The 22949-nt window shown below is 43.7% G+C and overlaps 1 protein-coding gene across 2 annotated transcripts; it reads right to left on the minus strand.

Annotated features, from left to right (window-relative positions):
• Nucleotides 1–11377: 11377 nt before the first annotated feature.
• Nucleotides 11378–22632, minus strand: LOC139159677 (major histocompatibility complex class I-related gene protein-like). 2 transcript variants are annotated; one of them, XM_070737000.1, is made up of 7 exons: nucleotides 22416–22632; nucleotides 19768–20004; nucleotides 17518–17790; nucleotides 16805–17092; nucleotides 16138–16206; nucleotides 13776–13927; nucleotides 11378–12591 (listed from the first exon to the last, which is right to left on the minus strand). In XM_070737000.1, the coding sequence occupies exons 1-7, from the start codon at nucleotides 22561–22563 to the stop codon at nucleotides 12112–12114; spliced, it is 1647 nt and encodes a 548-aa protein (XP_070593101.1). In that variant the 5' UTR covers nucleotides 22564–22632; the 3' UTR covers nucleotides 11378–12111. The 2 variants fall into 2 exon arrangements, with proteins under 2 accessions (XP_070593101.1, XP_070593102.1); XM_070737001.1 differs by lacking the exon at nucleotides 19768–20004 and having other exon boundaries at nucleotides 22416–22559.
• Nucleotides 22633–22949: the final 317 nt, after the last annotated feature.

A 22949-nucleotide genomic window follows, 5' to 3' on the forward strand; every position in this document is an offset into this window, starting at 1 on the left:
CAAAGAAATGTTAATAATGTCTTGCACCGCCGGGAGGCTGGGGGACCTTTACCCCTTAATCCAGATTGGTTTGTCAGTTTTGAGTTCTTTTGGGCGTCCCAACGATGCAAAAGTCCAAATGCAATGATTAATGACCTGCTTAGTGGCATCACCCTTTCGGGGTGTGGCCATAATAAACCCTGAAAAATTATCAACATGAATTTATTTCCAGGGGGCAAATGAAGGATACAGTATTGCGTTACATCCATTTGCCAAATTTGTGCAGCCTTAAGGCCCTGGGGATTAACCCCCATAGGGATAGAAATCCTTTGTTTAATGGCTGTTGCTTCATTTAATGAAATACCAAATTGTTTAATGAGCACTTTTTATTTTGATGAAAAAATGCATGATTCTCCCATGGAGTGGGAGCCACAAGGAAATCATTTCCTTCCAGTAATATACCAGGAAATGGCTGGTAGCTGCAAATATGGGCAACAAAGAAAAAAAATTTTCATTGATGAACTAATAGCTGTAGTGTACAAAACAATGTTATCAAAGAAAACTCCATAAAAGGAGAAAGATAGGCTTCAAAAATATTTTGAACTATCTGAGTAACATACAAACTATTTGATATCAAATTAAAGAATTGATCTTTAAACTAAATAAAAGCTAGAATAGTTGCAGCAAGCTCAGCATGCTGGGCTGAGGTTTTGGGGGATGGTAGTCAAAACATTCCATTCTCCCTGAAATTGCCAAGTACTAGCACCAAATTGTTTTACTGTCCTTAGCAAATACTGTGAGTGCTTCTGGCAGAGGTTGAGGGGAGCAGGGAAGTTCCCTTTTACAGGAACCATTTTTATCAAAAACAATCTAGAGTCTGAGGGTAGGTGATACAATACTTGACTTGGCCAATCTGCCAAGGCAAATTGGAGATCTGAGAATTCAAAATTTTTTCCATATACTCAAGAGACAAGGGATAAAAAGTTAAAAAGTTTCCATGCCAATCAAAAGTCTAAAACGCTTGCATCCCTAAGTAATCAAAGTGGCAAAAAGCAATGGGTTTTTTAGAAATGGTTTTTAAACCAATTCAACATGAGCAGCTGATCCACCCACAAAGGGGTATCACTTAAAAAAGTTTTAAAAAGAGGAGTAACAGACATGACAAAGAGTAGAAATCAAACGTGCATCAAATTGTGACATCAAATCTCTTCCCCACAAATTTAAATTGAGTGGCAAAATAACAGGTTTGACCGTTACTTTTGAATCTGGGGAGGTTACTGAAAGCCATTCCCTACTGATAACAGGAATAGCAGTAGCAACAAATAGTTTCCACCTTTAAAAATCAATGAAGAATACACAATACACACAAGAGAGATCAAAAGAGTAAATCAAGAAAGGTGAGACAAGAACTCCAAGTGGAATAAATTCACGATGTGAATAACAAAGGCAAAGTTGAAGGAAGATTAGAACTACTAGAATGATCAATAGAAAAAATAAGTTGAACCTGGGATTTGCATGTCCACAGTTTCTCTAGTAAAAGTTTCATTGAAATCACAAAAAGAGAATGGAAAGCATTTTTCAGCCTTTGTAGATTGCCCCATGATTAGTTTCCCTGCATTGTTGTTTCTGGAGTTGCCGCCGCTGGGAGAGGGGATTCAACAGGACACTGATTAACCCTCCCAAAGCTTTTTTACAACAAGGGAAAAAATTCAAAGTTTAATATTAATTAGTTTTGTAGCTGCCCTCCAATCACTTGGGGCAAAGGTACATGTCCCAGTAATACTATGAATGGATTTGAATGCCCTAGAGAATAACAGCTCTCTAAGAATTTTAACAGGCAAAGCTCTATTCAGGTCTCTAAAAATGTTAACAGGCAAAGCACAAAAAGAGGATATCTCCTAGAATATTTCCTATTCTTCAAGTTTGCTCTAACCCTTAGACCATAGCACCTTTATTTCCAATTCTGGTGCTATTGGAACAGAAAAAATTACAGGATACATTTTGGAAGTCTCTGAACTTTTTGTGCTGATTCATATGGCAGGGGAGGATCCATGCCCCCCCTCCTTTTACATTGTCATGAATTTAAAGACATTCTATAACATGTGGAGAGTATTTTCAGGGGTGCTTTTGGCACACCATGAAAATAAGCTTCCACTTTTATCCAAATTAAACAATTTAGCATGTTTTTTTCCAGATATGTGAAACAATTTTGATAAATATACTTTAGTAAATGAACTAACTCCTTTCTTGAAAGCAAAAACAAATTTTCCCAGTATTTTTCAAAATTAAATAAGGATGACCTGGTTATTTCACTGAATTCCTCAAAATGCTCTATCTGCAAACTTAAGAAATCCAGATCCTATACTCACTTAAGAGGCTCTTTGTATACTCACAGCTAGCCCTCGGGTGCACAGACGTTCATCTCCCTCTTTTTTTCTTCTTCTTTGTGGATGAGTCAGGACGAACCAGGAAACGTGTCCTTTATCTGGATCACGTCGGATAGGGCACCAGATGAAGGCATGCAGCCCTCCCCCAGTGGGTCGCCCTCGGGGAAGGCACAGCATGCCTTGATATGGTCACATCAGAATGAAGCGACAGAGAGAAAGTTTTTGGGAGGACGACCAAGAATGGATCCAGGTGTCTCCTATTTATTGTGTATTGACAGTTCTGACATGTGGTACAGAATAACCAATTAGCGAGCGCCACATACATTTAAACCATCCTCCAGCAACTATTTACTTTTGTACCTTATAAGGCAAGCTTCTCTTTAAGTAATAAACAAAGGCTTCATTCCTTGCTTTTTCCCATGATTGTGTGATTGCAAAGGAATGTCAGTAATGCATACCATATATTTCCCTATATGGAAGTTCTATATGTTTTCTTTAAATGCTTTCCATACATGGTCATGATTCTGCACAATGCTTGCTCAGCCTGGGCTGCCTTTCCATAGAGGAAGAAGTAAGATTTTAATACAGCACATAATTTAGGCTTAAATATCACTCTCCAGTAATATCTTATTCCTTAATTTCAGTGCTTATAAATCTATGATTACAACAGAGCTCTCTCTCTCTCTCTGTTCACATACAGTATATATAGTAAATAATGTATTTTTTCGTGTGCCTGTGTATCACATGTGTCTAATATGTACACATATAACATATATACATAGGATTAAATCGTATGTTTTGGATGTTCAGTAGTGGTAAATAGACAGGGAAATTGTATCCCATTGAGGCCTTAGAGGTGAGGCCAGGCACCTTAACCCTTGAGATCAGTGATGTCAAATTGACCATGCCCACCCATGATCACCCAGCAACCCATCACCCAGTCACATGACTGCAAATCCATTCCCAGTCACATGAGTATCAAGCTACGCCCGCCATCACATGACCATCAAACCGCACCTTCTAAAATAATATTTTCTCATGTTGCTTTTGATCTTTCCCCCAACTAACTTCAGATTGTGTCCCCTTGTTCTTGTGTTCACTTTCCTATTAAAAACACTTCCTTTCTGAACCTTATTTAACCCTTTAACACAAGAACAAGTGGACACAATCTGAAGTTAGTTGGGGGAAAGATCAAAAGCAACATGAGAAAATATTATTTTACTGAAAGAGTAGTAGATCCTTGGAACAAACTTCCAGCAGACGTGGCTGGTAAATCCATGGTAACTGAATTTAAACATGCCTGGGATAAACATATATCCATCCTGAGATAAAATACAGGAAATAGTATAAGGGCAGAGTAGATGTACCATGAGGTCTTTTTCTGCCATCAATATTCTATGTTTCTATAGGGTCGCCATCATGGCTATAGGACATTGCATGCCAAAACAACCAGACATAGAGATGGTTTCTGTCTTTGTGCCAATACTCTGCTGAACATCCAGCATAATTCTCACAGTGCTGTCTTATGCCTAAGGATATTTATCTAATATCCTTTTCATCTTTCCTACTACCTCCTATTATTAGTATCAGTATTATGATTACACTACTTTGTTGTTGGTGTGTACAAATCAGAATCAGACTAGAGCTGGAATGGGCCCTAGAGGTCTTCTAGTCCAACCCCCTGCTCAATCAGAAGACCCTGTACCATTTCAGACAAGTGACTGTCCAATCTCTTCTGCTGTTCTGTTCGTGAAACAGTCACACTTGTACGGTTCGGGTCGTATACGACCCGGACTAAAAAAGGTTTATTTTAGGTACTTAAATTTGGTCTTTTTGAAAACTTTTTTCTCTGTGTTTTTCTGAACACATTGAAAGGAAAATTGAAATGAAAAAATTAATGCTTATATTTTTATTTTACCCATAAAAGCCCAGCGTTTCTGTGATTTATTTTTCAATTTATTGATAGCTTAGCCTGCAAACTGCGTACAATTTTACTATATTTGGCATTGGATTACTAGTTTGAACATTTCTGAACATAATGAAAGGAAAATTGAACTGAAAAAATGGATGCTTATTTGTTTATTTTGCTCAGAAAAGCTCCCCCCTCCAGCTGTGTGCAGTTTTTTCACTTTATATATAAATTATGCTGTGCATTCAAAATTATGTACTTGTTTTTAGTAAAATGGATTTCTTTCATAAAATTAGTTGTCTAGGTGTCATGTACTTACTTTGCAAAAGGATATTCCAAATATCTTCAATCTATATAAAAAGTGAAAATAATTGCACACAGGCAGACCGGGGAGTGATGGCCCTTTTCTGAGCATAATTGACAAATAAGAATCATTTTTTTCAGTTCATTTCTACTTTTCCTATGATAAGGAATGTTCAATTTAGTATATCAATGCCAAAGGGGGGGGGGAATTGGGATTTGGAGCCTTAAAATTATATGAATTTAAAAAATGCTCAAAAAATACTCATAGAAAGAACCCCTAAAATGATGCAAAGCCATGAAATTTCAAGTTTCAAATATGCAGGGAAATTTTTTTACGGGGTCTCAAATTTCATTTTGGGTCATATACGATCCATACAGAGCAGCAGGGTTTTTTAAAAACTCCGGTGATAAAGGAAGGCTTTGAAGTTTAACTTTGCTGTTTACCTCTTAATACTATTGTTGCAATATATTTAGTATGATTCAACTAGGTAGGACAATATATGTATATGTGTTTGTGTTTTTGTCATTTCTCATGCACCTTTTTCTATTTAATGTTTTGGTTTCAAAAAAATTATTTTGCAGTTTTGTATTGTAATATTCTGAATAAAATTATGGTTATTGAAAAAAAAAGAATGCCTGTCTTTTAAAGGGGGAATGTTGGAATGTTATTGATCAAGTCAGCATCTCCGAGACCTTGGAAGCTTTAGTTGAACTTTAGCTGTTGCTATGCCTCTGGAAGTCTATGAAGGTTCTCAGCCATCCAGGTCATGACTGCCCCAAAGGTGCTTTTCCAAAAAGTCAACGAAGCAGTGGAACTGATGTGCCGGTGCCTGGAGGCTGTTGGGGTCTGGATGGGTGTCAACAGACTCAAACTCAACACGAATAAGACGGAGTGGCTGTGGGTTCTGCTTCCCAGGGACAATTCCATCTGTCCGTCCATAACCCCGGGGGGGGGATTATTGACCCCCTCAGAGAGGGTCCGCAACTTGGGCATCCTTGATCCACAGCTTACATTAGAGAACCATCTTTCAGCTGTGGTGAGGGGGGCGTTTGCCCAGGTTCGCCTGGTGCACCAGTTGCGGCCCTATCTGGACCGGGAGTCACTGCTCACAGTCACTCATGCCCTCATCACCTCGAGGTTCAACTACTGTAATGCTCTCTACATGGGGCTACCTTTGAAAAGTGTTCGGAAACTTCAGATCGTGCAGAATGCAGCTGCGAGAGCAATCATGGGCTTCCCAAGGTATGGCCATGTTACACCAACACTCTGCAGTCTGCATTGGTTGCCGATCAATTTATGGTCACAATTCAAAGTGTTGGTTATGACATATAAAGCCCTTCATGGCATTGGACCAGAAAATCTCCAGAACTACCTTCTGCTGCACGAATCCCAGCGACCGGTTAGGACCCACAGAGTTGGCCTTCTCCGGGTCCCGTCAACTAAACAATGTCGTTTGGCGGGACCCAGGAGAAGAGCCTTCTCTGTGGCAGCCCTGACCCTCTGGAACCAGCTCCCACGGGAGATCAGAACTGCCCCCACCCGCCTTGCCTTTCATAAAGTTCTTAAGACCCATCTCTGCTGTCAGGCATGGGGGAACTGAGACATCTCCCCCGGGTCTATACAGTTTATACATTGTACGTTTGTGTGTATGCTTGCTTTTAATAATGGGGTTTTTAGTGTTTTTTAAATTATTAGATTTGTTCTTTCATTGTCTTTGTTATTGTTGTGAGCCGCCCCGAGTCTACGGAGAGGGGCGGCATACAAATCTCATAAATAATGAGAATAATAAGAATAATAAGAAAAGCTGAGCTTTGTTCTTCAAAAAACAAAGTCCAGTTGCCTTTTCAAAAGTGCCTTTGGAATTGTTAGACTTCTGCATAAATGAGGGGAGGCAGAGGACCAGTTCAGCATCTTTTATTCGGCTACTAAGATCTAATACAGAGCTGCTGGCAGGCTGCAGGGAAGCTGCTTTTAAGGGCTTCCCTGAAGCCTGCTAGCCACTGACAGCACTTTATTTCTCCTGCCTCTAGATTAGTCAATCAGTGATGCCTATGTAAATAGCCACTACATCCATCCATTCCTAACAGGGATGACTACCAAAGATGTACAGTTTGTATTATATTGCCCTTAGTGATTGGTATATTGTGATGAGTGTTTCATGACTAGTTCATGACAACTAATCAAATTTGCAGACGACACCAAGCTGGCGAGGGTAGCCAACACCCTTGAAGACAGGCTCAAATTACAGAAAGACCTGGACAGGCTAACATAGTGGGTCCACACCAACAAAATGATGTCCAACATCGACAAGAGCAAAGTCCTTCACCTAGGTAAAAAAAAACCTGGACACAAATACAGCCTGGGAGAAACCCCTCTCAGCAGTAGCGACGGCGAAAGAGACCTCGGAGTCTTGGTGGATAATCAACTAAACATGAGCCAACAATGTGCAGCAGCAGCCAAAAAAGCCAATACAATCTTAAGCTGCATCAACCGGGGAATACACTCCAAGACCAGGGAAGTCTTAATACCATTCTACTACGCCCTGGTCAGACCACACCTGGAGTACTGTGTTCAGTTCTGGTCACCACACTTCAAAAAAGACATTGAAACTCTGGAGAAGGTGCAGAAAATAGCAGCCAAAATGATCATGGGTCTAGAAACCAATACTTATGAAGAGAGATGAAGAGAGACTGCGGGAACTGGGCATGGATAGCCTAGAGAAAAGGAGGGCCAGAGCGGACATGATAGCAGTCTACAGGTATACGAGGGGTTGCCACAGAGAAGAGGGGATCACTTTATTCTCCAGGACACTGGAGGGCCGGACGAGGAACAACGGCTGGAAGCTGACCAAGGAGAGATTCAACCTGGAAATAAGGAAGAACTTCCTGATGGTCAGAACGATCAACCATTGGAACAACCTACCAGCGGACATTGTGAACTCCAATACTCTGGACATTTTAAAGAGGAAATTGGACTGCCATTTGGCTAGGATGCTATAGGGTTCCTGCTTAGGCAGGGGGTTGGATTTGATGACCCGCATGGTCCCTTCCAACTCTAACAATAAATAAGTAAGTAAGTAAGTAAGTAAGTAAGTAAGTAAGTAAGTAAGTAAGTAAGTAAGTAAGTAAGTAAGTAAGTAAGTAAGTAAGTAAATAAATAAACAGTGTGTACTTTTCAAACTTATATAAAAGGTGACCAACTATGGAACAGGGCTATCTCATTTTGGAACTTGTTTGTTTGGAAAGAATAGTCTTACAACTTTCCACCTATTGGGTGTAGTTCCTTGCACACCAAGAAAAGGGATTCCCAATTTTCCCTAGGTAACCGCACAGCTTTTATGGTACAAACATATGGCAAAAGGCCTTTAAAAACAATTGTTTATGGAGAGATTGGACAAATGCGGAGGACCAGTTTCTTGAGGAAGGAAGATTTCAGCCAAGATCTTGGGGGGATTTTGTCAGAGGGAAATCATCACTCCTGGGCCTCTGCCCCCACCTCTCCTCCTTCATTCATAAGCAGGACAAACTAAAGGTTGAATTATCCAGGCAAAAGGTGTCAAAATCCTGGGAACTGGCCCAATATTTGTTCGCTTGGAACATTTTGCTACCAGTCCAAGCAGCTTCCTCGGTCAAAGCAAGTCAGTTGGCCTAAAGTTGTTGGTAGATTCTACCTCGTGCCACATCAGCTTCAGGGGTTTCTTCTCCAAAACGTCTCAAGTTTTTATTTATTGTTAGAGTTGAAAGGGACCATGAAGGCCATCAAGTCCAACACCCTGCCCAAGCAGGAACCCTATAGCACACCAGTCAAGTGGCAGTTCAATCTTCTCTTAAAAATGTCCAGAGTGTTGGAGTTCACAACGTCCGCTGGTAGATTGTTCCATTGGTTGATCGCTCTGACCATCAGGAAGTTCCTCCTTATCTCCATGTTGAATCTCTCCTTGGTCAGCTTCCAGCCGTTGTTCCTCATCCGGCCCTCTGGTGCCCTGGTTAATAAAGTGATCCCCTCCTCTCTGTGACATCCCCTCGTATACCTGTAGACTTCTATCATGTCCGCTCTGGCCCTCCTTTTCTCTAGGCTATCCATGCCCAGTTCCCTCAGTCTCTCTTCATAAGTCTTGGCTTCCAGTCCCTTGATCATCTTGGTTGCTCTTTTTTGCACCTTCTCCAGAGTTTCAATGTCTCTTTTGAAGTGTGGTGACCAGAACTGAACACAGTACTCCAGGTGTGGTCAGACCAGGGTGCAGTAGTGTGGTATTAAGACTTCCCTGGTCTTGGAGTGTATTCCCCTGTTGCTGCAAGTTATCAAATAATAATCCAGTGACTAGGATTCAATCTTTTGCCATCTTTGCCTGGATGACTGTGAGTCTTCTTCCATGTCAGCAGGAAAAGAAAATCCAGCCAGAGCCCATTGGAGGGCTAGTCCCATGGACCATTTTGACCCCGGCTCTTTCTCAAAGTGAGGGTGAAGGTTCATTCTCTGAGCTTGTCAGTTGGTTTCTGAAGGTTTCATTACCAGGCTAGGAAAGATCTTCAGTGGAGTTTAAGGGAACTCTTTTAAGTTCCAAGCAACACCATTACTCAGGGTGGGGATTCTGACCCACTGAGAGCGGGTCCGCAACTTGGGAGTCCTCCTAGATCCACAGCTGAGTATAGAGCAACATCTCTTGGCTGTGGCTAGGGGAACTTTCACACAGGTTCGCTGATGCACCAATTGCAGGCCTATTTGGACAGGGAGTCTCTTCTCACGGTCACTCACCCTCTCATCACCTCGAGGCTTGATTACTGCAATGTGTTCTACTTGGGGCTACCCTCAAAGAACGTTCAAAGACATCAATTAGTCCAGCACGCAGCCGTGAGAGCCATATCGGGCATACCTAGGTAGTCCCATATCAGTCCAGCACTCCATGAGCTACACTGGCTGCCAATCAGTCTCCGAATGCAGTTCAATGCATTGGTTATTACCTATAAAGCCCAACATGGCTTTGGACCAGATGATTTATGGGAATATCTTCTGCCTCACGTGTCCCAGAGGTCATGTGGTCACACAGAGTCAGCCTTATCTAGGTCCTGTCGGCCAAACAATGCCGACTGGTGGGTTTGCAGGAAAGAGCCTTCTCTGTTGCAGCCCCGGTCCTCTAGAATCAACTCCCCCAGGAGATTTGTACCACCCCCCACTCTCCTCACCTTCCGAAAGATGTTAAAAACATATCTATGCCAGCAGGCCTGAGGCTGTGAGCGATAGTTTCGTTCTGGCCAATAGTATGAATGAGGGACGATTGTTTTACATTGAGTTTTATGTCCACTTTTCTTAATGTTTTAACTGTATTGTATAATTGTTATCTTTGTTCATACTTTATCCTGTAAGCCACCTTGAGTCGGCAAGGAGAAGGGCAGCCTATAAATCAAATAAATTAATTAATTAACAAACACCTGGTGTTCCACTCAGGACCCCATTAGAGGCCATGCAAACCCCACCCTTGCCTGTGCCAAGATAGGAGTTACATTGCTGCACCCTCTCATGCCAGTCCATTTACAGGATGCCATCTTTCGCACCAGCTACAGTTTGTTTATTTATTTATTTATTCATTGATTGATTGATTGATTGATTGATTGATTCATTCATTCATTCATTCATTCATTGTTAGAGTTGAAAGAGACCATGCAGGTCATCAAGTCCAACCCCCTGCCTGAGCAGGAATCCTAAAGCACCTCAGCTAAGTGGCAGTCCAATCTCCTCTTGAAAGTGTCCAGAGCTGGGGAGTTCACAACCTCCGCAGGCAGGTTGTTCCACTGGTTGATCGCTCTGACCATCAGGAAGTTCTTCCTTACTTCTAGGTTGAATCTCTCCTTGGTCAGCTTCCAGCTGTTGTTCCTCGTCCGGCCCTCTGGTGCTCTGGAGAATAGAGTGGTCCCCTCCTCTCTGTAGCAACCCCTCATATACCTGTATACAGCTATCATGTCCCCTCTGGCCCTCCTTTTCTCTAGGCTACCCATGCCCAGTTCCCGCAATCTCTCTTCGTAAGTCTTGGTTTCAAGTCCCCTAATCATTTTGGTTGCTCTTTTCTGCACCTTCTCCAGAGTTTCAATGTCTCTTTTGAGGTGTGGTGACCAGAACTGGATGCAGTACTCCAGATATGGTCTGACCAGGGTGTAGTAGAGTGGTATTAAGACTTCCCTGGTCTTGGAGTGTATCCCCCTGTTGATGCAGCTTAGGATAATGTTGGCTTTTTTGGCTGCTGCTGCACATTGCTGGCTCATGTTTAGTTGATTATCCACCAAGACTCCAAGATCTCTTTCTCTATAATCTTTTGGGATAACCCAATGGGAGAGCAGAAGGCACTAATTTAACCTGGGGTGGGGCAGAATCAGAAGGGGACGGAGCATGGAGTTGGGCTTCTCACTCAAAAAGGGAGGGCACTTGGTGGAGCAAAAGGATCCCTGACCAGGATTTCAACCAATCCTCAAGGAGGATTTCTTAAGATTTGGGTGCCCCTGACAGTTTGAGAGGGGCAGATTTCAATGGAGAAGAGAATGTAAGCCCCTTCCTCAATAAGCCCATGGCCCCTTTCTGAAAATTCTCAAAAGAGGATCTCCTTGCTTTATGGAGTAGGGTGGGGGAGCAGATAGGCTGCCTCCTCCTCCTCCTCGTCCTCATCCTCATCATCATCATGACTGCATGTAACAGACCAAGATTCAGAGCCAGAGGCACCTGTTTGTTGAGATCATGTTTTTTGGAACCCTTGGCTTTCTCCAGTAAAACATGGTTATGGCAAATTACTGATATGTATTAAATAGAGGATGCTGGCTTTTTTAAAAAAAATTATTTACATTATAAACATATATACATAAAAAATATATGCATAAAAACATTACATAACATACAAATGTACAATGGTGGGAATCCTAAGGTGCAGTTTGATTACATCTCAAGACCAGTTCACATAACTTTATATACTTATATAAGTATAAGGATATTTCAAGATGTTGGCTTCTTTTTCTGTCACTTGTCTTATCTTTCTTCTGGGTGGATTTGGTTTAAATCGTCCATCTAAATCATAATTTTTAAAGAGCAACTGTGATTTTTGTCCCGTAGCAGCTCGTCCTCTGATGTGCAGTTGACTCACCGACAGTCCCAAAATTGCAGACTATAGATCCTCATATGACATAACTAAGCTCCACTTCATGCTGAATGAACTACATTATTAAGGTATCTTAAACAGAAAACTCTTTAGATAGATTTTTACTTCTCCCCTTTTAATATTCTGGAGGAAACGTGTGAAGTGCTTCTTTCCCAAAAACCCTGGATAGAAGAAGGTCCAAATGGGAAGATGTGTGGTTACTACTGTATTTCCTTTTGTGTTGCCATTTTCGGATTTCTTTCCATGTAGGTTTCTGAGATTCCTGGCGACGTTTCAACGAGGTCCCACTCATCATCTTCAGGCTGGTGCTTTTGTCCTTGTGCTAGGGTGAACACAGCGTGACCTGAGCTGCCTTCCCTCTATAAATACTGGCGGGTGGGTGTGGAGTGTTGGCTCAGCAGCTGCAAGCTGTGTAGATACTTCCTGGTGAGTCAGTGGAGTAACACCTAGGTTCATTACAATATGAGGAGGAAAGAGGCTCCTTCTGATGGAATAGCCTCACCGACATCCATTGTGTCTCCCCCAGTTCAGTCTTCTCATCCCTCCTGATCAGCTGTAGCTGCAATCCTTCTCCATCCTGGGCTTCTGGCTGGGTCTGTGAGTCCTCCAGGTGTAGCTGCATCTCTCCTATTTCTTCTCCAGCCATACTCATCCTGTTGCTCCTCTGAGGCCCCTGTGAGGTTCCTCGACTCATTTCTTCCTCCAGCTCCTCCATTCCTGGCTTGATGGCCTCGGCATCTTCCAGATGTTCCTCCAGGCCCCGCTCCGAAGTCTCCAGAGATGGCCCTTCCTCATGGTCTGAACAGGCATTTGGGTAAGCCAACAGAGGTGTTTTCTCTCTTCCCCTTAGCTCTGTCTTCTGTCCACAGCAATCCTGTGGAGAAGGGAGCAAAGAGGAGAAAGATTTGCATTGCCCCTCCATATAAACAGGCCCTCTCTGAGAGAGGGATCTTCTAGGAAGGGGTCATCACTCATCACTTCTCCCCCCCAGTGTTTCTTTCCTCTTGTCTCTTTTATACGTCCAGTTCAACCTCATCATAAAGCCTTTATCCCAGAAAAGCATCCCCCTGTTTTTCCAGCTCACTGTCTCATTCTCCCCTTTCCTTCCTGGACAGAAATCTCCCATTTTCCAAGGGTGCCCCACTTTAGACTCTCAGAGAACTATTGTTGAACTATTCATGAACTGAAAGAGATATGGTAACAAAGTCAGCCAATGAACAGGCATGGCAACTAAGTCAACCAATGGGAGCTGAAACACATTTGAGTCTGTGCATAGAATTGAATCTGAAACTTAAGCTAGAAGGCTGGGCGTGGCTCAGCCCACTCTGTACTCTGTCTGCTCTGAACTCTGAAGGGAAACTGTTGTCTGCCGTTGGTATTGTATTTAAATCAATCCTGCTGTTACCTGTGTGTGTGCTTTCTGGATTTAATTTTGCAACAAACTCTGACACTTTTCTGTCTCACTCTCCTTCCTTGGAGCTGAAGGGCCATAAAAGTTCAGCTTTGACTGATTTTCCCTTGTTGAGCAACCAAATCAGAGGCTCCCCAAGAGGAGGGGCTGAGGCCCAGACAACCTGCCATCCAGACATGGCTGCATGGGGAAGACTTTGAGGGTGAATTTCCCACCCCAACAACCCTGAAGGTGTTGGCTCTCAGATATTTTATCAAGCCCCAGGTTTTGACTAAAATGAAAAATGAGGAGGTGATAAGCTACCTGGGAATGTCAAGGGAAATCATAAAAAACCATTAAAAAGTGGAAGTTAGAATATTTTGGAGATGTGATGTAACATATGGAAAAATACAGCATAGTTCATGCAATCCTCCAGGGAAAGATGGAAGGCAAACGAGATCCAAGCAAAAGAAGGACACCATGGCCTCAAAACCTAAGGACCAGGTTTGGACAAAATTCAGCAGCACTTTTTCATGCAGCTGTTGATAATAAAGGATTGCCAACACAATCACCAACGTCTGATGACAGATATGGTAGAAGAAAGAGAAGGAGAAGAAGGAGTAGATGGTTTGTCTCTTAAATAGACTTCAGCAACATTGAGGTCTTACCTCTGATGTCATTTTGGGTGGGAGAATTGTGGCCAAGTGATTTTCATCATCAGTGCCAGAAGTAGGGGAAGAACAAAGTATTTCTGAAGTAAGGTGATCAAAGCAATTTGTCATTGCCTGATGGAGATTTTTCCTGCACTCCAGCCCATAGCCTGACATATGATAAAGAGAGAAGATAGTTAGTTTATTTCTGGGGCAGCAGCTCCTGTCCGAGATGGATTTAAACTGAAGATTTAAACTTCCTGGATTATAACTCAGGTGGTAAAACTGTCTGGATTAAAACTCAGCATCTTGATTTGTTTATTATGCATGAAAGGCAAAATTGTTGGCTGTCTAGAGGTGCTGACCATGGGGAACTGGAAGGGACATTCATGGGAGTGTTTGAGAAACGATCAAGTTGATCATTGATCAAGTTCCTATTAGAGCTCCTATCGGGCACCACAGCCCTGTTTCTCCTCCACCAGTGAAGCCATTCTAAGCTGGGCAACAGGGCTGTTCCCAGTAGGGGTTTCTACTAAACTGCCCCGAGTCTTCAGAGAGGGGCGGCATACAAATCTAATAAATATTAATATTAATAATAATAATAATAATAATAATAATAATAATAATAATAAACCATCAGTGAGTTTTATTCAATGATGCTACACCTCTGGGAATTCTGTCATTGGTACAAGACAGATCAAGCTCCCCCATGAGTGGTTTGATTTATACTCCAAAACCCCAATACCAATAATAGAAACAGAAACATAGAAGACTGACGGCAGAAAAAGACCTCATGATCCATCTAGTCTGCCCTTATACTATTTTTGTATTTTATCTTAGGATGGATCTATGTTTATCCCAGGCATGTTTTAATTGAGTTACTGTGGATTTACCAACCACGTCTGTTGGAAGTTTGTTCCAAGGATCTACTACTCTTTCAGTAAAATAATATTTTCTCATGTTGCTTTTGATCTTTCCCCCAACTAATTTCATATTGTGTCCCCTTGTTCTTGTGTTCACTTTCCTATTAAAAACACTTCCCTCCTGAACCTTATTTAACCCTTTGACATATTTAAATGTTTCAATCATGTCCCCCCTTTTCCTTCTGTCCTCCAGACTATACAGATTGAGTTCATTAAGTCTTTCCTGATACATTTTATGCTTAAGACCTTCCAACATTCTTGTAGCCCGTATTTGGATCCGTTCAATTTTGTCAATATCTTTTTGTAGATGAGGTCTCCAGAACTGAACACAGTATTCCAAATGTGGTCTCACTAGCGCTCTATATAGCAGGATCACAATCTCCCTCTTCCTGCTTGTTATACCTCTAGCTATGCAGCCAAGCATCCTACTTGCTTTTCCTTCCGCCCAACCACACTGCTCACCCATTTTGAGACTGTCAGAAATCACTACTCCTAAATCCTTCTCTTCTGAAGTTTTTGCTAACACAGAACTGCCAATACAATACTCAGATTGAGGATTCCTTTTCCCCGTGCATTATTTTACATTTGGAAACATTAAACTGCAGTTTCCATTGCTTTGACCATTTATCTAGTAAAGCTAAATCATTTACAATCTATCTTGATAGGACCTTAGTCACCATCAATTACTTTTAAGCAAAGATGTTAAACCTCTGGAAATTGGTACAAGACAGATGATATTCCACACATAATCCAAACATGGTAGTTCTTAATCCCATTTTAGCACTTGCATCTGAGACTGACAAACAAGCAAGTCCAATTGCAAACAAGTCAAAAGGCCCATCCTAGAGAAGAGAAATGGCAAAGCACTTCTGCTTCGTTGCTAAGAAAATTACCTGGATACATTGAGCCACACTTGGTGAATTGAGGAAGCACTTCCCACAACTCACATCTCTTACTCTGAGTCAAGCAAGCAGTGACTCCTTCCACCACTTGACCTTCCTCTCTGTTGCTGCCTGTTCCCAAGTGGGATTGCAACCAGAGCCAGAGAACATAGTCTCCTCCCTCCATGACCCCAACCTTCCATCAGAGCTTCCCTCTTGCCAGGTGAGAAGGTACTGGGATCATCTTCAGGGCAAGATTATGGCTTTTCTGACACTTGTTTTCTTTGATACCTGAACCCCTGGTATTTTATATTTGCTCCTCTGAAGAAAGTCCATGGAGGCCAAAGGGGCTCCATCCCAACAACAGCAAGGATGAACATTCTGAGATGTACAAGAAATGGGAAAATGGCTGCAGAGTTTCTTCTTCCTTTTAAATTCTCATTCAAAATGAGAATTGTGGGCAAGGGCCTTATGCAGATCCTGGCTGCAAATGTTAGGGAGGTTCTCTCCCATCACAGCAGATCCATCAACATAGAAAGACACAGGATTAGGGGTCAATATATGTGTTCCACTTACAGATCAGGAAGAGATTTGCAGATGCCAAGATTATTATAATCCAAACTCCCACAGAAACAAATGGTATATCTAAAAAAGAGAGAAAGAGAGAGAGAGAAACGTGGTTGTGATTAGACAGATGCTGAGTTCCTTGACAGGGAGATATTAGCAATGGAAACATTTCCCAATCTGACCTGGACTCCAGCAAGTGCCCCCACCTGAAGGAAACCTCCCTCCCCTCTCCTCTGAAACTGAAGAAGGAAGAGCAGATGGCCTTGAAGGGCAGAAGGAAGAACTACAACCAAGGCAGCAGTCGGATAAATGGTGCTTCAGTCTGGGCCAAGAAATCAGATTAAATAAATGTGTCTCATAGATCCCTCCTTTGTTTACCTGGAGATAAATGGAGGGAAGAGGAATTGGGCAGATTGCAATAGTCAGAATATTATAGTTTTGCAAAAAAAAAAAAGAACAGTCTTGAAGGCGTTGACAGTGGTTTTTGTCTTTTTAGGCTGATAAAAACCCAGCCTCCCCTGATGAAAAGGGCTTTGAATGACCTGGTGCAGAGAATTCTACCAGAAAGCAAAGCAGTATTTCATATCTCTCCTGTCTGTCTTTTTGTCTGTATATCTATCTGTCTTGTCACCCATCTCACCAAGAGTTGACATGTCACAACTTCTCAGCCTCTCACCTGCTTCCCCCTTGAAGGCCAAGACCAGGGGGTCCTGCAAGCCTTCGTGCTCCAGATGACACCGAAAATGATCCCTTTCCTTGGGGTTGATTTGAATGCTGAGCTGGACATAATAGGTCCCACCTGAGTTGGGGGCCACATTCCTATGAAAGGTCTCATATTTGCAGGCCTCTCCATCCCTTGTCCAGATGGACTGGATCTCCTTGGGGTAGAAGCCAAAGGCCTGGCAGATGAGGACCTCCAGTTTGTCATGAACAACCTTGTGAGTCACTTTCCCCACTGGAGGCTCTGCAAGAGAAGCAACACCTGATTTCTGGGATTTTTAGAGTTTCTGTCAAGGCAATTTAATTAGTGGGAAGACCTCCTTTTGCCATCCTCTCCCTCTCCTCCCTCCCTCCTCCTCTGGGACATGGAACTCTTTAGATTCATTTTTGAAAGGGTAAAATAGGCCTTGATGGATTATGTCCCTACTTCTTTAAAAAGCTCTCAAACACCATAGCAGAACCTCTTAGTGTAATATATCAGACTAAGTCGGTCAGACTTCAATTAACTTGTTTATTTGCAAGTTAAACAACTGCCTATCTGATGGTCACTAGCATGGTGTGCCATGCATGTGTGGGGTAGCTTGGCTGTATAGAGCAGAAAACTAGAGGAGGGGAAGATGAGGATACCTAGAAAACAATCTCACAACCTGAACCCATTCGGCCGCTCACCTGTCTTCAGAGCCACCTTCTGGTAGGACAGGTATTTCTGCAGCCACTCAATGCAGGTCTCCTCCAGGAAGAATTTATTTCTTTGAGACCGCCTTGGATCATCCTCCCATGTCTCCTTTACCTTCTCAGCCTTGGGATGAGCGGCCACCCATCTGAGGGTCTCCTTGTCAAATCTGATGAAATCCATCCCATCATAGCCAAAGTGCAAAAAACCCATTTTGCTCCCGCCTTCTCTGAGCTCACAGCCCAAATCCACTTGCCAGGTGTGAAGACCTGAAATGCAGAAAGAAGGGGTAGAATTGTCTAGAGTTCCTCTCCCCAGAGACACCCCCCCCAAATGATTCAAATATTTTCTTCCCCTTCATCCCAGCAGGGGAGGGAAAACAGATCTTGCATCCTAGAAACATAGAAGACTGACGGCAGAAAAAGACCTCATGGTCCATCTAGTCTGCCCTTATACTATTTCCTGTATTTTATCTTACAATGGATATATGTTTATCCCACGCATGTTTAAATTCAGTTACTGTGGATTTACCAACCACGTCTGCTGGAAGTTTGTTCCAAGGATCTACTACTCTTTCAGTAAAATAATATTTTCTCATGTTGCTTTTGATCTTACCCCCAACTAACTTCAGATTGTGTCCCCTTGTTCTTGTGTTCACTTTCCTATTAAAAACACTTCCCTCCTGAACCTTATTTAACCCTTTAACATATTTAAATGTTTCGATCATGTCCCCCCTTTTCCTTCTGTCCTCCAGACTATACAGATTGAGTTCAAGTCTTTCCTGATACGTTTTATGCTTAAGACCTTCCAACATTCTTGTAGCCCGTCTTTGGACCCGTTCAATTTTGTCAATATATTTTTGTACGTGAGGTCTCCAGAACTGAACACAGGAAAGTATTCCAAATGTGGTCTCACCAGCGCTCTAAATAAGGGGGTCACAATCTCCCTCTTCCTGCTTGTTATACCTCTAGCTATGCAGCCAAGCATCCTACTTACTTTTCCTACCGCCCGACCACAGTGGTCACCCATTTTGAGACTGTCAGAAATCACTACCCCTAAATCCTTCTCTTCTGAAGTTTTTGCTAACACAGAACTGCCAATGCAATCCTCTCTTTCTTCCAATGGTGGGAGGTCTTTCCTGTGATCTGGGCTGGCACTTAGTCTTCTTAAAGTGGGGCTAGAACAGGGGTCAGCAACTTACAGCCCTGGAGCTCCATGTGGCTCTTTCATCCTCTGCTGCGGCACCACAATTTTGAGAGGAAGTGCTGGTTGGGGGAGGGGGTGGGAAGGGCATGCCAAGAGGAGACTCTGGCAAGGGCAGGTTTTCTGGTCAGCTCCACAATTGATAGGGCTTTTGGTTAGGACTGGCAGATGAAAAAGCATGCCCAGCTAAGAGGAGACTCTTTGGTGTGTGGGGGGGACCAGACTTCCGATTGTCTCCAGAATTGAAGGTGGAGGGCTTCCAGTTAGAACCTTTATGGCTCATTGATTGTTTAAAAGGTTTATTTTATTTATTTATTTATTACTTAGATTTGTATGCCGCCCCTCTCCGAAGACGTGGGGCAGCTCACAGCAAAATACAACAAATTATGACAAATCTAAATAAATTTAAAATATTTAAAAAGATTTAAAAAGAACCCCATTTACTAACTAACATACACACAGACAAACATACCATGCATAAATTAGACAGGCCCAGGGGAGGTGTTTCAGTTCCCCCATGCCTGACGACAAAGGTGGCTTTTAAGGAGTTTACGGAAGGCGGGGAGAGTAGGGGCAGTTCTAATCCCTGGGGGGAGTTGGTTCCAGAGAGTCGGGGCTGCCACAGAGAAGGCTCTTCCCCTGGGGCCCGCCAACCGACATTGCCCAGTTGATGGGACCCGGAGAAGGCCCACTCTGTGGGACCTAATCGGTCGCTGGGATTCGTGCGGCAGAAGGCGGTCTCGGAGATATTCTGGTCCAATCATGAGAGAGAGGATCTTGGGGAGGGGAAGGGGTTTCTTGCTTTCCTTTGCAGGAAAGAATCTCTCATTCTCAGGCTCCTTACAGATATTGGGGGTTAAAGGCAGAAACAATATTGTCCTTTTCTGGGGTGGGGCTCATCTCAACACCCCTCCCAACTTCCCAGCCTCTCACATTCTATTATTTCCCTGCTTACCTCTTTCCCCAATAACCAAAGTGTTAAGATCTGGGAAAGAGATTTGAGGGAGAATTCAGGGCTTGAAGGCAGTTCTGCCTCTGCTCACCTTCAGTCGGGTGGTTGAGTTCTGATAATTGCTCCAGGTCCGTTCTGAACATCCTCTCAACTGCCTTCATCTCCTCCACCTCCATCCAGGGCACAAGAGGAACCGTCTTCCCATTGAGAATGTCATAGCGAGCAATGGGATGGTCATCCAGGTGGACCACGGACAGGAACTGAGGCAGCCCCTGGCTGGGCTCTGACACCTTCAGGTAGGAATAGCACAGGGAATGCCTGGAGGAGCCTGGGAGAGGAAGAAGGTGGAGGAGAGAATTGAGGGGAGTCTGCAGCTCCAGCTCTTCCTTCAATGTTATTGTGAAAAGCCACTCTCCAACAAAGACCAATTTTCTGTTTTACTTGGGAGGATTCCAGTGAGGAAAGGAGCTAAAGGAGACCATAGCAACTTTTGGTTGACTTTGGACATGGCCACAGCAGGTGAGGGGACCCTCTGGACTCACATAGGTCCTTCTGGGCCTGACCCCATTGGACTCTACATGCCCATTGCCTGAAGGACAGGAGCTGCTTGTAGCTTCACTGGAACATGGGAACTTCCGCATCCTGCACCACACCCAGCAGTTTTTACAGAATTTTATGATCAGGTTGACTTTTATGATGACCTTTTGCATGCTGGGAGGTGGGGAGGAGGAAGAGTCAACATGGACTTTAAACATTTACTTTTGACTTTCACTTCTTCAAGCCCAATGCATTGGAATTTGGCAAAACCTAAACATGTCTCTTTTAACTTTCACTCTTTGGGCAGAATGGATGACAAATTAAACACCAAAAGTTATTGTCCCTTCTCCCTTTTTTTTCCTTAGTATTTTTCTTAGTTTGTCAAAATATAAACACAGAGGTATAAAGAGAAGTGAAAGTAATGGGAAAACAAGGGAGGAAAAATGGAAGAGCGGAAAGTATAAGGGAAAAGAAAAAGAAAAGCATTGACTTCCGCTCCTTTTGGTCAGTAGAATAACTTTTTAGTCTTATATGATAGTTTGATAAAAAGAAGGACTGGGAAGATATGATAGCAGTGTTCCAATATCTTTGTGGCTGCCACCAAGAAGAGGGAGTCAACCTATTCTCTAAAGCAGTGTTTTTCAACCAGTGTGCCGTGGCACACTAGTGTGCCGTGAGACATGGTCAGGTGTGCATTGAAGCTCAGCTTCTGAGACTGGAAGCTGAGCTTCCTTCTTTGCGCCTTCTTTTTCGCACCTTCCTTCTTCGCTGCACGTGAGCTTTGGGGCCTGGTGGGAGGGTGCTGGGAACAGCAGCGGCACTGGGCAGTAGCCGGGAAGTGGCGGCTGCGATCAGGAGCTCCAGGGCAGAGGCACTGGCAGCGGCAGCACCCCACCAAGATGGAGCTTCCCTGGCAGCATCGTCTTCAACTGACCTTTGGGGCCTGGCAGGAGGGCAACAGGAGCGTGCTGGCAGCAGTGGCACTGGGCAGTACGCGGGAGGCAGCGGCTGCAAGTGGGAGCTCCAGGGCGGAGGTACCGATGGCAGCGGCTGGAGATGTTGCTGGACGCCGTACATGCTGGTGCTGTGGGGCTGGCACTGGCCCACTGGCTGGGCCAGAACGGACCTGCCAGCACCATGCCCATGCCCAGTGAAGTGCCAGCACGTACAGTGTCCGGCAACACATCTAGCTGCCACCATCAGGGCTCCCGCTTCAGTCGACCACTCTGCCACCATCCCTGGCTACTGCCTGATGCCGCTGTTGCTGGCATGGTGTATGAGAAAAAGAGAGAGAGAAAGAGAGAGAGAAAGAGAGGGGGGAAGGAGGGAGAGAGAAAGACAGAGAGGGAGGGAGAGAGAAAGAGCAAAAAAGAGAGGAGGGAAGGAAGAGAGAAAGAAAGAGGGATGGAGAGAGAAACAGAGCAAAAGGGCAGAAGAGAGAGAGAGGTTTTTTGTCCAAACTTTTTTTAGCCCCCCCCCCCCCCCCAGCTCAATGTGCCCCAGGATTTTGTAAATGTGAGAAATGTGCCGCAGCTCAAAAAAGGTTGAAAATCATTGCTCTAAATCACCTGACAGTCAGAATAATTGATCAGTGGAAACAAAAGCCTCCAGATGTTGTGAATGCTCCAACACTGGAAGTTTTTAAGAAGAGATTGGACAATCAGACAACCATTTTTCTGGAATGTTACAGGGGGCTGGACTAGAAGACCTCCAAGAACCCTTCAAACTCTGTCATTCTTTTCTGTTCTGTTCTTCTAATCAGCAAAACCAAAATCCGACACAATTATTAAAACCTTCCTTGTGCTATGCATATGTCCCTCCTTCATAAGTTGATAACAGGAAATAAAAATGCTACTAGATGAAGCGCATATAATCAAAGGAGACGCTGGGGAGACTTTGAAGGCTCACCATTCATTGTTACTTCCTTGTTCAACTATAAATGGGAATGTGTTACCAACTTAATACAAGAAGTTTTTAAATGAGGCTGAGCGAAGGAGCAAGGAAGGGAGAAGTTTCCTGCTGGGAAAGGAACTTGCAACAGAGTGTGTGTGTGTGTGTGTGTGTGTGTGTGTGTGTGTGTGTGTGTGTGTTTGTGAATGTGAATGTGGGGGAAATATACAGGCAAGACACATTTTCTCTCCTCCCCCACCTCCTGCTTTTCAGCTTCTTCCCACCAAGTCGCAAATCCTTCCAGAAACTTACCACATCGGCCCACTGGCACCAAGTTCTCCAGCACAGTCCACAGGAGCAAGAGGGGCGGCAGCTGCAACACCACCATCCTCCGACCATCAGCACCTGCAACTAAAAGCAACTGAGTAGTATTAACAAGTGTTCCAGATGAGAGGAGCATTCGCACGGTGTTCCAAAGTTCACAGAAGAACAATAGAAAAAAGAAAACAACGCTCCCTTTTGCTTCTCTCCTCCCTCCTCTTTCTCTAGCCACCAACCCAGAAAAGTTGACTCTGGATTAGAACAGACCTGCCAAGTCTGTTCTGTTTGTTCAATTACTCTCTGCAAAGCTGAGCCGCACCTGCTGGACATAGGCCAGCCTTAGTCCTTCCTCATTCCCCAGGAGGAAAGGCTTGCCCCAGGTCAGAGGTAATGCAGGAGGAAGGGAGGAGGGGGGTCAATGCTATCAGAGAGGGTGGGGGCTCAATCATTTGCGGGCCGGTGCCTCTCAGCAAGGCAGACCAGGGAGCTAAGCCCGACCCTCCACTTCCTCCACTGTTCAACTTG

This window comes from Erythrolamprus reginae, chromosome 2 (genome assembly GCF_031021105.1).
Source record: "Erythrolamprus reginae isolate rEryReg1 chromosome 2, rEryReg1.hap1, whole genome shotgun sequence".
Classification (NCBI taxonomy): domain Eukaryota; kingdom Metazoa; phylum Chordata; class Lepidosauria; order Squamata; family Dipsadidae; genus Erythrolamprus; species Erythrolamprus reginae.